The 14652-nt window shown below is 48.1% G+C and overlaps 1 protein-coding gene across 10 annotated transcripts in view; it reads right to left on the minus strand.

Moving 5' to 3' along the window:
• ntng1a (netrin g1a) overlaps positions 1 to 14652 on the minus strand; it is a 157949-nt gene that overhangs the window by 80612 nt on the left and 62685 nt on the right. For all 10 annotated transcript variants that reach the window (XM_041862227.2, XM_041862231.2, XM_041862233.2 and 7 more), the window contains exon 3: positions 11923 to 12566. In XM_041862227.2, the coding sequence (XP_041718161.1) occupies positions 11923 to 12566 (644 nt within the window). The remainder of the gene's footprint in view (positions 1 to 11922; positions 12567 to 14652) is intronic.

The following is a 14652-nucleotide window of genomic DNA, read 5'->3' on the forward strand; positions in this document are numbered from 1 at the left end:
ATTTCTATGTTTGTAGGTCTGTGGGTTGTTTTTCCAGGTGGTTGTATGTTGTCGTCAATGACTCCCAATCGGAGGTAACGAGTGTCAGCTGTCGGCTCGTTATCTCTGATTGGGAGCCATATATATTCTGTGTGTTTTCTCCTTTGTTTTGTGGGTTATTGTTCCAGTGTTCTATGTTCTGTCGGTGTCACAGAGGACTTCACGTATCGTCATTTGTTGTTTTTTCGTGGTTGCTTTAAGTTAATAAAGTCATCATGTTCACTCCACGCGCTGCGTATTGGTCCGCTCCTTTAGACGATCGTGACAATCGTACTTTTTGGAGAAATGTCCTCTGGTCTGATGAAACAAAAATAGAACTGTTTGGCCATAATGACCATCGTTATGTTTGGAGGAAAAAGGGGGTTGCTTGCAAACAGAAGAACACCATCCCAACCGTGAAGCACAGGGGTGGCAGTATCATGCTGTGGGGGTGCTTTGCTGAAGGAGGGACTGGTGCACTTCACAAAATAGATGGCATCATGAGGAAGGAAAATTATGTGGATATATTGAAGCAACATCTCAAGACATCAGTCAGGAAGTTAAAGCTTGGTCGCAAATGGGTCTTCCAAATGAACAATGACCCCAAGCATACTTCCAAATTTGTGGCAAAATGGCTTAAGAACAACAAAGTCAAGGTATTGGAGTGGCCATCACAAAGCCCTGACCTCAATCCTATAGAAAATGTGTGGGCAGAACTGAAAAAGCGTGTGCGAGCAAGGAGGCCTACAAACCTGACTCAGTTACACCAGCTCTGTCAGGAGGAATGGGCCAAAATTCACCCAACTTATTGTGGGAAGCTTGTGGAAGGCTACCCGAAACATTTGACCCAAGTTAAACAATTTAAAGGCAATGCTACCAAATACTAATTGAGTGTATGTAAACTTCTGACCCACTGGGAATGTGATGAAATAAATAAAAGCTGAAATAAATCATTCTCTCTACTATTATTCTGACATTTCACATTCTTAAAATAAAGTGGTGATAATAACTGACCTAAGACAGGGACATTTTACTAGGATTAAATGTCAGGAATTGTGAAAAACTGAGTTTAAATGTATTTGGCTAAGGTGTATGTAAACTTCCGACTTCAACTGTATGTAGCCTTAGAAATAAGTTTCATGAAATCAATAACTTGCTAACATCAGATAACATTAATATATTAGCCATTTCTCAGACTCACTTAGATAATTAATTTGATGATACAGCAGTAGCAATACAAGGATATAACATCTATAGAAGAGACAGGAATGGTTATGGGGGAGGTGTGGCTGTATATATTCAGAGCCATATCCCTGTAACGCTTAGAGAAGATCTTATGTGAAGTGTTATTGAAGTGTTGTAGTTGCAGGTTCATCTGGCACATCTAAAGCCTTTCTTTTGGGGTGTTGCTATAGGCCACCAAGTGCTAACAGTCAGTCTCTGAATAATATGTGTGAAATGCTTAATAGTGTATGTGATGTAAACAGAGAGGTCTACTTTCTTGGGGACCTGGATATTGACTGGTTTTCATCAAGCTGTCCATTCAAGAGGAAGCTTCTCACTGTAACCAGTGCCTGTAATTTGGTTCAGGTTATTAATCAACCTACCAGGGTGTTTACAAACACTACATGAACAAGATCATACACATGTATTGATCACATTTTTACTAATACCGTAGAACTTTGTTGTATCCGTACCCATTGGATGCAGTGATAACAATATAGTGGCTATATCTAGGTTCCAAAAGCTGGGCCTAAAATAGTTTAGAAGAGATCATACCAAATATTTTGCTGTGACCCTTATGTGGATGATGTTCAAAATATTTGTTGGTCTGAAGTGATTAATAAGGAGCATCCAGACGCTGCACTTGATGAATTTATGAAATTGCTTCTTCCAATTATTGATAAACATGCACCTGTTAAGAAGCTGACTGTTAGAACTGTTAAGGCTCCATGGATTGATGAGGAATTGAAAAAACTGTATGGTTGAAAGAGATCGGGCAAAAGGAATGGCTAATAAGTCTGGCTGCACATCTGACTGGCTGACACTGCAAATTGAGAAATTATGAGACTAAACTCAACAAAAAGAAGAAGAAACTGTATTATGAAGCCAAGATCAATGATGGAAAGAATGATGGAAGAAAACTTTGGAGTACTTTAAATTAAATTATGGGCAGAAAGACAAATTCAACTTCATCTTTCATAGAATCAGATGGCTTATTCATCACAAAACCATTTGATGTTGCCAATTATTTTAATCAAACCTACGCAGGAAATGCCAACAACGAAAAGTGAGCCATCATACTCAAGTATAAAAAAAAAGAAATAATGAAAGAAAAGCATTGCAAGTTTGAATTTTGTAAAGTTAGTGTGGGAGAGGTGGGAAAATGATTGTCAATAATGACAAACCTCCTGGCATTGACAACTTAGATGGAAAGCTACTGAGGATGGTAGCTGACTCTATAGCCACTCCTATCTGTCATGTCGTTATCTGAGAGGAAAGTCTTTGTCCTCAGGCCTGGAGGGAAACCAAAGTCATTCCGCTGCGTCACTTCTTGTTTTTATAAGAAGCATGAATGTGTTGGCAATTCCAAATGGTTTATAGTGGCATAGTCAACTTACACACTGATACACACACTTACCCCACCCCACCGGACATGCCACTAGGGGTCTTTTCACAGTCCCCAGGAAACGTAAAGTATTATACTGAGCCATGAGTGCATGGAACTTCCTTCCATCTTATATAGCACAAGTGAACAGAAATCCTGGTTTAAAAAACAAATGAAGCAACACCTCTCCCGCATGTGACCTACTTGTTGTGTGTATGTACTGACATGAATTTGTAACTGATAGATGCACACACACACTAAATTGTCTTTTGTCTGTAATGTCCATTTCGTTATCAGTCGGACCCCAGTAAGACTAGCTGTCTCCATTGGTGATGGCTAATGGGGATCCTAATAAATCAAATCAAATTTTACATATTCGTGACCGGGTAGATCCAACAATACATAGGCACAGGGGAAATATCTACACTGGCAACAAAAATGGTACGAGTAGCTCCACTGAGCTACACCACTCTCACAATAAACAATCACCCACAAGGACAAGGGGGCAGAGGGAACACTTATACACGGACTAACGAGGGGATAAGAACCAGGTGTGTGTAATGACAGGACAAGACAAATGGAATGATGAATATAGGAGTGGCAGTGGTTAGTAAGCCGGTGACGACGAGCGCCGAAGCCTGCCCGAACAAGGAGGGGAGGCAGCCTCGGCGGAAGTCGTGACAGTACCCCCCCTTGACGCGCAGCTCCAGCAGCTCCGTCCTCGGGGACGGCCAGGAGGACGCGGAGCAGGGCGAGCCAGATGGCGACGGTGGAAATCCCGCAACAGGGAGGGATCGAGGATATCCCTCACCGGGACCCAGCACCGTTCCTCCGGACCGTACCCTTCTCACTCCACAAGGTACTGAAGGCCCCCCACCCGACGCCTCGAATCCAGGATGGAACGGACAGAGTACGCCGGGGCCCCCTCGATGTCCAGAGGAGGTGGAGGAACCTCCCGCACCTCGGACTCCTGGAGCGGACCAACCACAGGCCTGAGGAGAGACACATGAAACGAGGGGTTAATACGGTAATCAGGGGGAAGTAATAACCTACAGTGAGGGAAAAAAGTACTTGATCCCCTGCTGATTTTGTACGTTTGCCCACTGACAAAGACATGATCGGTCTATAATTTTAATGGTAGGTTTATTTGAACAGTGAGAGACAGAATAACAACAACAAAATCCAGAAAAACGCATGTCAAAAATATTATAAATTGATTTGCATTTTAATGAGGGAAATAAGTATTTGACCCCTCTGCAAAACATGACTTAGTACTTGCTGGCAAAACCCTTGTTGGCAATCACAGAGGTCAGACGTTTCTTGTAGTTGGCCACCAGGTTTGCACACATCTCAGGAGGGATTTTGTTCCACTCCTCTTTGCAGATCTTCTCCAAGTCATTAAGGTTTTGAGGCTGACGTTTGGCAACTCGAACCTTCAGCTCCCTCCACAGATTTTCTATGGGATTAAGGTCTGGAGACTGGCTAGGCCACTCCAGGACCTTAATGTGCTTCTTCTTGAGCCACTCCTTTGTTGCCTTGGCCGTTTGTTTTGGGTCATTGTCATGCTGGAATACCCTTCCACGACCCATTTTCAATGCCCTGGCTGTGGGAAGGAGGTTCTCACCCAAGATTTGACGGTACATGGCCCCGTCCATCGTCCCTTTGATGCGGTGAAGTTGTCCTGTCCCGTTAGCAGAAAAACACCCACAAAGCATAATGTTTCCACCTCCATGTTTGACGGTGGGGATGGTGTTCTTGGGGTCATAGGCAGCATTCCTCCTGCTCCAAACACGGCGAGTTGAGTTGATGCCAAAGAGCTCGATTTTGTTCTCATCTGACCACAACACTTTCACAGCCCTGTATATGTGCTTTATTGAGCAGGGGGACCTTGCGGGCGCTGCAGGATTTCAGTCCTTCACGGCGTAGTATGTTAACAATTGTTTTCTTGGTGATTATGGTCCCAGCTGCCTTGAGATCATTGACAAGATCCTCCCGTGTAGTTCTGGGCTGATTCCTCACCGTTCTCATGATCATTGCAACTCCACAAGGTGAGATCTTGCATGGAGCCCCAGGCAGAGGGAGATTGACAGTTCTTTTGTGTTTCTTCCATTTGCGAATGATCGCACCAACTGTTGTCACCTTCTCACCAAGCTGCTTGGCGATGGTCTTGTAGCCCATACTTATTTCCCTCATTAAAATGCAAATCAATTTATAACATTTTTTATATGCGTTTTTCTGGATTTTTTTGTTGTTATTTTGTCTCTCACTGTTCAAATAAACCTACCATTAAAATTATAGACTGATCATTTCTTTTTCAGTGGGCAAACGTACAAAATCAGCAGGGGATCAAATACTTTTTTCCCTCACTGTATACGTGACCTCGTTGATTCTCCTCAGGACTTTGAACGGCCCCACAAACCGCGGGCTCAGCTTCCAGCAGGGCAGGCGGAGGGGCAGATTCCGGGTCGAGAGCCAGACCCGATCCCCAGTTATGAAGACCGGGGCCTCACTGCGGTGACGGTCAGCGTTGGCCTTCTGACGACGCACGGCACGCTGGAGGTGAACGTGGGCAGCATCCCACGTCTCCTCCGCGCGCCGAAACCAGTCATCCACCGCAGGAGCCTCGGTCTGGCTCTGGTGCCAGAACCAGTTGGTAACCTAAAACACATTGGAATGGCGTTAGGTTGGTAGAGGAGTGGCGGAGAGAGTTCTGGGCATATTCTGCCCATGGCAAGAACAACGACCACTCTCCCGGCCGGTCCTGGCAGTAGGACCACAGAAACCTACCCACATCCTGATTTACCCATTCCACCTGCCCATTTGACTCGGGGTGGAACCCAGAGGTCAGGCTGACCGAGACCCCCAGACGTTCCATGAACGCCTTCCAAACCTTGGACGTGAACTGGGGACCTCGGTCGGACACTATATCCTCTGGCACCCCGTAGTGCTGGAAGATGTGAGTAGACAGGGCCTCCGCAGTCTGCAGGGCTGTGGGGAGACCGGGCAGAGGAAGGAGGCGGCAGGACTTGGAGAAGCAGTCCACAACGACCAGGATGGTGGTGTTACCTTGGGAGAGGGGAGGATCAGTCAAGAAATCAACACTAAGGTGAGACCATGGTCGTTGTGGAACTGGTAAAGGTTGTAACTTACCCACTGGGAGGTACCTAGGTCCCTTACTCTGGGAACACACCGAGCAGGAGGAGACGTACACCCTCACGTCCTTAGCCAAGGTAGGCCACCAGTACTTTTCGATCAGACAGCACACTGTACAACCGATACCTGGGTGACCAGAGGAGGGTGACGTGTGCCCAGAAGATCAGCCGATCACGGATAAGAGCAGGCACGTACCGCAGCCCAGCTGGACACTAAGGTGGAGATGGATCTGTGCGTAATGCCTGCTCTATATCCGCGTCCATCGCCCATACTACCAGCGCCACAATGCAGTAGGCCGGGAATATGGGGATGTTGTCTCTGGGCCTCTCCTCTGTGTCATACAGCCGGGACAGTGCGTCTGCCTTCACGTTCTTCGTACCCGGAATGTATGACAGTGTAAAATCAAACCGGGTGAAGAATAGGGCCCACCTGGCCTGGCGAGGATTCAGCCTCCTTGCTGCCCGGATGTACTCCAGGTTACGGTGGTCCGTCCAGACGAGGAAAGGGTGTTTCATCCCTTCGAGCCAATGCCTCCACACGGTCAAAGCTCGGACAACAGCCAACAGCTCCCGATCACCAACGTCGTAGTTCTGCTCCGCCGGGCTGAGCTTCTTAGAGAAGAAGGCACAGGGGCGGAGCTTGGGTGGCGTGCTCGAGCATTGGGATAGGACAGTGCCTATCCCTACCTCGGACGCATCCACCTCAACTACGAACGGTAGTGATGGATCGGGATGGGCCAGTACCGGGGCTGAGGTGAACAGACCCCAAAGTCTCCTGAAGGTCAGGTCAGCCTCAGCAGACCAGCGGAGCCGGGACGGCCCACCCGTCAACAGGGAGGTAATGGGAGCTGTGACCTTGCCAAAGCCCTGGATAAACCTCTGATAGTAGTTGGCAAATCCAAAGAAGCGCTGCACCTCCTTAACCGTGGTTGGAGTCGGCCAATTACGCACGGCTGAAATGCGATCTCCCTCCATCTCCACACCTGAGGTGGTAATGCGGTATCCAATGAAGGAGACGGACTGCTGGAAAAACACACACTTCTCTACCTTGGCATAAAGGTAATTCTCCAACAGTCGGGCCAGCACTTTGCGAACCAGGGACACATGCTCGGAGCGCGTAGCGGAATACACCAGGATGTCATCGATGTAGACCACCACACCACGATCAAGCATGTCCCGAAACACCTCGTTCACAAAGGACTGGAAGACGGATGAGCATTCATCAAACCGTAGGGCATCACCAGGTATTCATAATGCCCCGTGATTGTGCTGAATGCTGTCTTCCACTCATCCCCCTCCCAAACACGCACCAGGTTGTATGCACTCCTGAGATCTAGTTTAGTGAAGAAGCACGATGCATTGACTCAATCACTGAAGGAATGAGGGGGAGAGGATAACTAAATCTAATCGTCTCCTTGTTCAGTGATCGATAATCAATGCACGGGCGCAGACCGCCGTCTTTCTTCTTCACAAAGAAGAAACTCGAGGAGGCGGGTGAAGTGGAGGGACGTATATACCCCTGGCCCAGGGACTCGGTGACATATGTTTCCATAGCCTCTGTTTCAGCCTGCGACAGGGGGTACACATGACTCCTGGGAGGTACAGCGTCTACCCGAAGGTTTATCGCGCAATCCCCCGACCCGATGAGGTGGTAATTTAGTCGCATGCGTCTTAGAAAACACATGCGCCAAATCGAGGTATTCGGGGGGAATGCGCACGGTGGAGGTACCGTCTGGACTTTCCACCATGGTTGCACCAACGGAACACCTAGATATCTACCCTGACACTCTCGCAACCACCCCGTGAGAGCCCTCTGTGGCCATGAAAAAAAATAATTAAAAAAATAACCTGCTCACAATGAGTCTCCTGGGTGATCATGGTGACTGTCAAGTGCTCTGATGGGGAGTGGAATGGATAGGGGAACCAATGAAATGCCTTAACGACGTGCGAATGCCCATAAAGTTCCCAGCTGCGCCTGAATCGACTAGCGCCTTACACTGGGGAACTACCAAGTGATCGGGAAAGTGGATAGGTAGGGGACAGTGCGCAGCAGAGGGCTCTGAACAAGTGTGTGTGTTCGATACCTGGGGTGATGCGAGAGTGCCCTGCCTGCCGCCTCCAGGCCCAAAAGAACGTTGACTACAATGTGTGGTGTACTGTCCCTTCGTGCCACCAGAGTGGCACTGTCGCTGTCTTCCTCCACTCTCTCGGACGGCAGCTCCACCCAGCTCCATCAGCTCAGGATCCGAGTCGTCCGGGGTGGAAATGGGCAGACCCCTACCAGGACGTCCTCTGGCTGCCAGCAGGTTGTCCAAACAAATGGCCATGTCCACCAGTTTCGTGAAGGACAACATGGTGTCCCGGCAGGCTAGCTCCCGTCGGACGTCCTCCCGCAGATGGCACCGGAAATTGCTGATCAGGGCCCGCTCATTCCACCCGGACCCCGCTGCCATAGTCCGAAACTCCAACGCGAAGTCCTGCGTGGTCCTTGTCCCCTGCCTCAGGTGGACCAGCCACTTGCCCGCCTCTCAACCCTCGGGCGGGTGATCGAAGACCGCCCGGAAGAGGTGAGCGAACTCCCCGTAGTCCTCCAACGCTGCTCCTCCTTCGTTCCACACCGTGTTGGACCACTCCAGGGCTTTCCCACAGAGGCAGGAAACGAGGATGGACACCTTCTCCCGCTCCGATGGCGCCGGCCTGATGCTGGAGAAGTAAAGCTCTAGTTGGAGGAGGAATCCTTGGCAGAGCGCCGCCATCCCATCGAACGCCCGTGGTCGGGATATCTGGATCCCTCCGGGTGCTGGGGTGTAGGTGGCTGGATCCGGTTGGCCAGCTGGTCTCGACAGATTGGGTCCTCTCCTCTCCAGGCGTTGACGACCTAAAGAACCCAATCAATCGCTTCCCCCAAGCTGGCCAGCATCATGGAATGCTCCTGGACTCGTGCCACGACTCCAGGCATGCGCTCTTCTCCCGCTGACTCTATAGCGGGTGGGTGATTTTGTGATGCGTGTGATGGAAGGAGTCAGGCGCAGGAGGGTAATCACCGAATACAGAGTTTATTCTGGCTTTACACAGACATGCGCTGGAATAGCGACAAACCAAACAGGCACAGGGGAAACTATCATCCCTGGCAATACACTGTAACGGTAGATCCAACAATACATAGGCACAGGGGAAATATCTACCCTGGCAACAAAAATGGTACGAGTAGCTCCACCGAGCTACACTACTCTCACAATAAACAATCACCCACAAGGACAAGGGGGCAGAGGGAACACTAATACACGGACTAACGAGGGGATAAGCACCAGGTGTGTGTAATGACATGACAAGACAAATGGAATTATGAATATAAGAGCGGCAGTGGTTAGTAAGCCGGTGACGACGAGCGCAGAAGCTTGCCCGAACAAGGAGGGGAGGCAGCCTCGGCGGAAGTCGTGACAATAAAGAAACACCTCGAGGCAGAATGCCTCTCCCCATGTGACCTACTTTTTGTGTGTATGTACTGACATGTATGTGTGATTGATTGATGCGCACACACTACATGTTAATGTTTTTAAATGTATGTAAATTGTCTTTTGTCTGTAATATATTTTTCGTTATGCGTCGGACCCTAGTAAGACTAGCTGTCACCGTTGGCAACGGCTAATGTGGATCATAATAAAACAAATCAAATCTGCCTGTCTGCCTGTATGTCTGTCTGTTGGCCTGTCTGTGGGCGAGAGGAGGGAGAGAGAGGGAGAGAGCGAGATGAAGTGGAGAAGGCAGGGAAAGAAGGAGGGAGAGAGAATAGAGAGGGGAGGAGAGAGAAAAAAAGTGGAGAGTAAGGGAGGGGAGAGAGGGGAGAGAGAGGGAGAGAGAGATGAGGTGGGGGAGGCAGGGAAAGAAGGAGGGAGAGAGAATAGATGGGGGAGGAGAGAGACAAAATGTGGAGAGTAAGGGAGGGGAGAGAGGGGAGAGAGAGGGAGAGAGAGAGATGAGGTGGGGGAGGCAGGGAAAGAAGGAGGGAGAGAGAATAGAGTGGGGAGTATAGAGAAAAAAAGTGGAGAGTAAGGGAGGGGAGAGAGGGGAGAGAGAGAGGGAGAGGGTGAAGGTAGATGGGGAGAGAGAGGAGGGAGCGAGAGGAGGGAGAGAGAGGAGGGAAAGGAGGGGGAGGGACGGAAAGAAGGAGGAGTGAGAATGGAGCGGGAGGAGGGATAAAGAGAGAAGGGTGAGAGTGAGGGAGAGGGAGAGAGAGGAGAGAGAGAGGGAAATGGTGAAGGATGGGAGGGGGAGAGAGAGGAGGGAGGGGAGAGAGAGAGTCAACTGACAGACAGGTGGGAGAGAGGAGGGAGAGGGAGGGAGAGGGAGAGAGAGATGAGAGGAAGATGAGGGAGGGAAAGAAGGAGGGAGAGAGAATTGAGGGGGGAGGAGGGAGAGAGAGGAGAGAGAGGGGAAGAGGGGGAGAGAGGAGGAGAGGGTGGAGGGGGTGAAAGAAGGGGGAGGGAGAAAGGAGAGAATTACGGGGTATAAAGAGGATGTAGAGCGTGAGAGAGAGTCAGACAGTCATTTGGTTGATGCTCATCTTTTCCCATTGAAACCAATGTATTCAGATAAAAATCGACCCGGTGACACTTATCTTTTCCTATTGACTGCAATTTATTGAGAAAAACTTTAACCCTGTGACACTCATCTTTTTCCATTGACTGCAATGTATAGAGAAAAATGTCAACCCTATGACCCTCATCTTTTCCCATTACACTGCAATGTATTGAGAAAAACGTGAACCCTGTGACACTCATCTTTTCCCATTGACTGCAATGTATTGAGAAAAACGTCAGCTACTGTGACATTTTACCTTTTTGCAAAAACATCCCAGGATGAGCTTTTCCTATGATATTACGTTGGTGGACTAGTACTAACTGGAGGACAGGGGATGCGTCCCAAATGGTACCCTATTCCCTATAGGGGGCACTACTTTTGACCAGAGCCCTATGTGCCCTCGTCAAAAGTAGTAAACTAAGGACACTGGGATTAAACACCTCCCTCTGCGGATCTCCTCACTGAACAACTTGTACATTGATATGGATTTTGCATCTTTCGAACAGTTAGTACAAAAGTTCAATATTCCCATTTCTTTAAGTACTGTACCTACAACCAATGTTCCCTCTAAGCTGCGCACTTGCGCAGGCGGTCAGCAGCCCGAGACTGCCTCGCAGCTCCCTGGCACTGCTTGCGCAGAATAAATATTAGCCCACAGAGAGAAGCACAAGATTTAATTTCACTCAACTTTCTAGAGCAGTGGTCACCAACCGGTCATTCCTAGTCGATCGTCAAACATTTCTGTAAAATACAACAACGATAAAGCCTTATGTTCCGGTAGGTGCACCGGATTCAGCTGCCCTGCGAGCCGGGTATGTAACTGTTGACATTTTATGTGTCTGGAGGTACAAACTCTGCTTTCCCGGGAAGGTACAAACTCTGCCTTCCCGGCAGGCCCGGAGAGCAAATCAAATGCACTATATACCCAAGTCATAGACTGTTCTCTCTGCTATCACACGGCAAGTGGTACCAATGTACCAAGTCTGGAACCAACACGACCCTGAACAGCTTCTACCCCCAAGCCATAAAACTGCTAAATAGTTTGTTAAATAGTTAACCAATAGCTACCAGGTCTATCTGCATTGACCCTTTTTACACGAAATATTTTGACTCATCACATACGCTGCTGTTACTGTTTATTATCTATCCTGTTGCCTAGTCACTTTATCCATACCTATATGTACATACAGTATCCCATAGGGCGGCGCACAATTGGGTCATCCGGGTTTGGCTGGTGTAGGCCGTCATTGTAAATAAGAATTTGTTCATAAATGACTTGCCTAGTTAAATAAAGGTAAAATTAAAAATTAAAAAATCTACCTCAGATACCTTCTGTCTAATTTAATGATGCTGTATCTATCCTTATGTCCAGAATCACACATTGCATTAATATGCACTCATTGAAGTGCAACAACAGGAAATATAATATGGTAATAGTGACTTGATAATAATAAGTACTGTAGCCACATACCAAGACACTTAACATGATACATAGCATGTGAACCCAGTCAACCTCTGCTGCAACGGAAAACAAAGTAGTAAAAACGTATTGTGAGAGCTTACCTTCCCTGGACCTTGATGTCGGAGATGGCGTAGAAGTATCTGGACAGGTTGTTCTCGTCTACCATGGTGGCCCCTGTGGCTGGTCGGAGGAGCCGGACCCTCAGGTCTGTAATGGTGAAGAAGTCCCTCAGGTTCTTGGTGGTGTCTAACTGACCATAGAGGGATGCCATGTTGTGGAGCCGTGGTCCAGCAAACAGCGCAAAGCGGTCCTTGATCTCGAAGCGCACCGTCTTGTCATACTTCCACACGTAGCCCCTGGAGTATACCTCGGTGCAGATGATGTCTAGGAGAGTGTGCTGGGTCAGGTCCTGGACAGTCTTGGCCTCCATGGTGAAAGCATCCAGACAGTCTGTGGCATAGAACTGGTAGGGTTGCCAGGTCTTACCATAGTCCAGAGACTTCTCCAGAACCATCTGTTCCGGGCGGCCCGACTCAAAGGTAACCACGATGTCGTCGGTCAGCTCAATGGTTTTGCTCCACGACAGTGTGATGTTGACCAGGAGGGCCTTGGGGTACTTCTTCCAGGAACTGGACTGCCAGAAGGTTGTGGGGTTGCGGCCCTCGAAATCGAACATGAGCTCCGGTGGGTGGGCTAGGTCCTCGTTTTCGGCATCGCATTCATTGTTACACATGTATGGATTCTCCTAAAAGAGAGGGAATAATAAAGAGAGAGAAAGAAATACATTAAGGAATGGAAATGGTAAACAATAACACAGGTACCCAAAGCTCCTTTTTACGAGCGTTGAGCTCTATGTGTAGCCAAGTGTAGGTTAAAGAAATAGACTTCTAAGGATTCCCTGCAGTATAGAGCACAGAGGCCTAGTACGACTATGACTCCGCATCATTTTAATAGTATTGATGTGATGTTGGGTTCAGTGTTCCAGCTGTGGTGCTAAATTAATCTAGATAAGGGGCTAGCATATTCGAAAACACCCGGAGACACATTCATGTTTTATGGTGACGTTTCAGAGAAGTCACCCCTCCACCACTGTCTTACAACACCCCTCTTCTCATAGCCACACTGCAAGAACCAAAGTCAGACAGGGTCTTGCATTTGTATCTTATATCATCTTCACTGTATCATTTATGAAATACTCATCTCTGCATTTAGGCTAAGCACTATCACCCACAACGTTATAAACACCAGTAGATATAGTCCAGAGGGGGGGATAGAGAATAGCAAGGAATACCTTGTGCCTAATGTGCTCGTTAGTAGCAGATATAACGTGAAGGTCAATCTAACAAGAGGAGCATAGCCTGCCATCTTTCCACAGTAATTTTTTTTGCATAAAGCCTGGCTCAATCAGAATTTAATGTCTGGGAAACTCAAGAGGTGTGCCTTTTGTCAATTCTGTCATTGAAGGATGAAAAATGTATCATCCAACCTTCAAAGTCAAGGGTATCAAACCAGAGAGAGGGAGAGCAAAGGAAGGAAGAGAGAATAACTTAAAGAATCTCTCTCTCTCTTCCTCTCTCTTTCTTTCTCTCTCTCCTGCCCTCTTTCTCTCTCTTGCTCTTTTTAAAAGAGGCAGGCAGGCAGGTGAGCAGGCACCGGCTGTAAAGGCTTCAGACCTGGGTGGGCCACCTCAGATTCATCAAGACCCTTTTCTCTAGAAAACATCCTCCTCAAAACATTGGTACGGATTGCCACATATTATTACACCACCATGTTCTTCCCTCCCCGGGGCTACAGCCTGCTGTCTGCCGCTGGACTAAGGGGATGGGGTTACTTCAGGAAGGACCTTTCAACAGAGACGCTCCTCCAATTTATCAGGACAAGATAATCCACCACTTGATTAGGTAGGAGATGTCAGTGTCTGTGTGGTTCCGTGGCCAGGGCGACATGAGAGGGGAGGAGCGGGTGATGTAGGACAGGAAAAGAAGGCAGGAAGACAAAGGGAGAGAGAGAGAGAGAGAGAGAGAGAGAGAGAGAGAGAGAGAGAGAGAGAGAGAGAGAGAGAGAGAGAGAGAGAGAGAGAGAGAGAGAGAGAGAGAGAGAGAGAGAGAGAGAGAGAGAGAGAGAGAGAGAGAGAGAATATATATATATATGTTCCTGCTAATAAGCTTTGGCGTTTTTTCTTGTCCTCCAAGGCAAGGTGAGGATAAAACATGGCTGTGTCGGGCATTTAGCCTTCTAACTGGCCCAGAGTCACATTAATATCCTGTCTAGCCAATCCCCCACAGTCCTCTGAACGCTGGACAATGAGAACCGGGGAGTGAGCAGTAGGCGGTGAGAGGAGGGCTGGCAGCGGAAATTTCCACTTGGGTTTCAATGGGCGACACAATCAGGAGGTTAGGGGTGCCATTACCTGCCATCTGCTATCCTGTGCTGTGTCTACAGACAGGAATGGAAGAGGGCTCGTTAGCTGTAGGTTACTGGGACATTGGGGATTAAAAAAGGACTATAAAGGAATTGTGGGATACCATCCTCTCGATGCCCCTGGGCACATTGGACTGGATTATTCAAAAGAAGTGGAACACTCAGGTTTCCATAGTCAAGGTAGATACAAATAAAGTGACATTATTTACTCGATCTACTAGAAGGATGTTTCTGAGTTTTGTAATATTTATTAGGTTGAAACCGAAATCTCTTGAAAATCTGTGTTACTTTGGAGGGACACACACACACGGACACACACACACACACCCACACACACACACGTACACACAGACCTCCATACACATTTTGTCTAATCAGACAAAGATGTATCCTTATCAATTTCTTTCACC

This window comes from Coregonus clupeaformis, chromosome 34, assembly GCF_020615455.1.
Source record: "Coregonus clupeaformis isolate EN_2021a chromosome 34, ASM2061545v1, whole genome shotgun sequence".
NCBI lineage: Eukaryota > Metazoa > Chordata > Actinopteri > Salmoniformes > Salmonidae > Coregonus > Coregonus clupeaformis.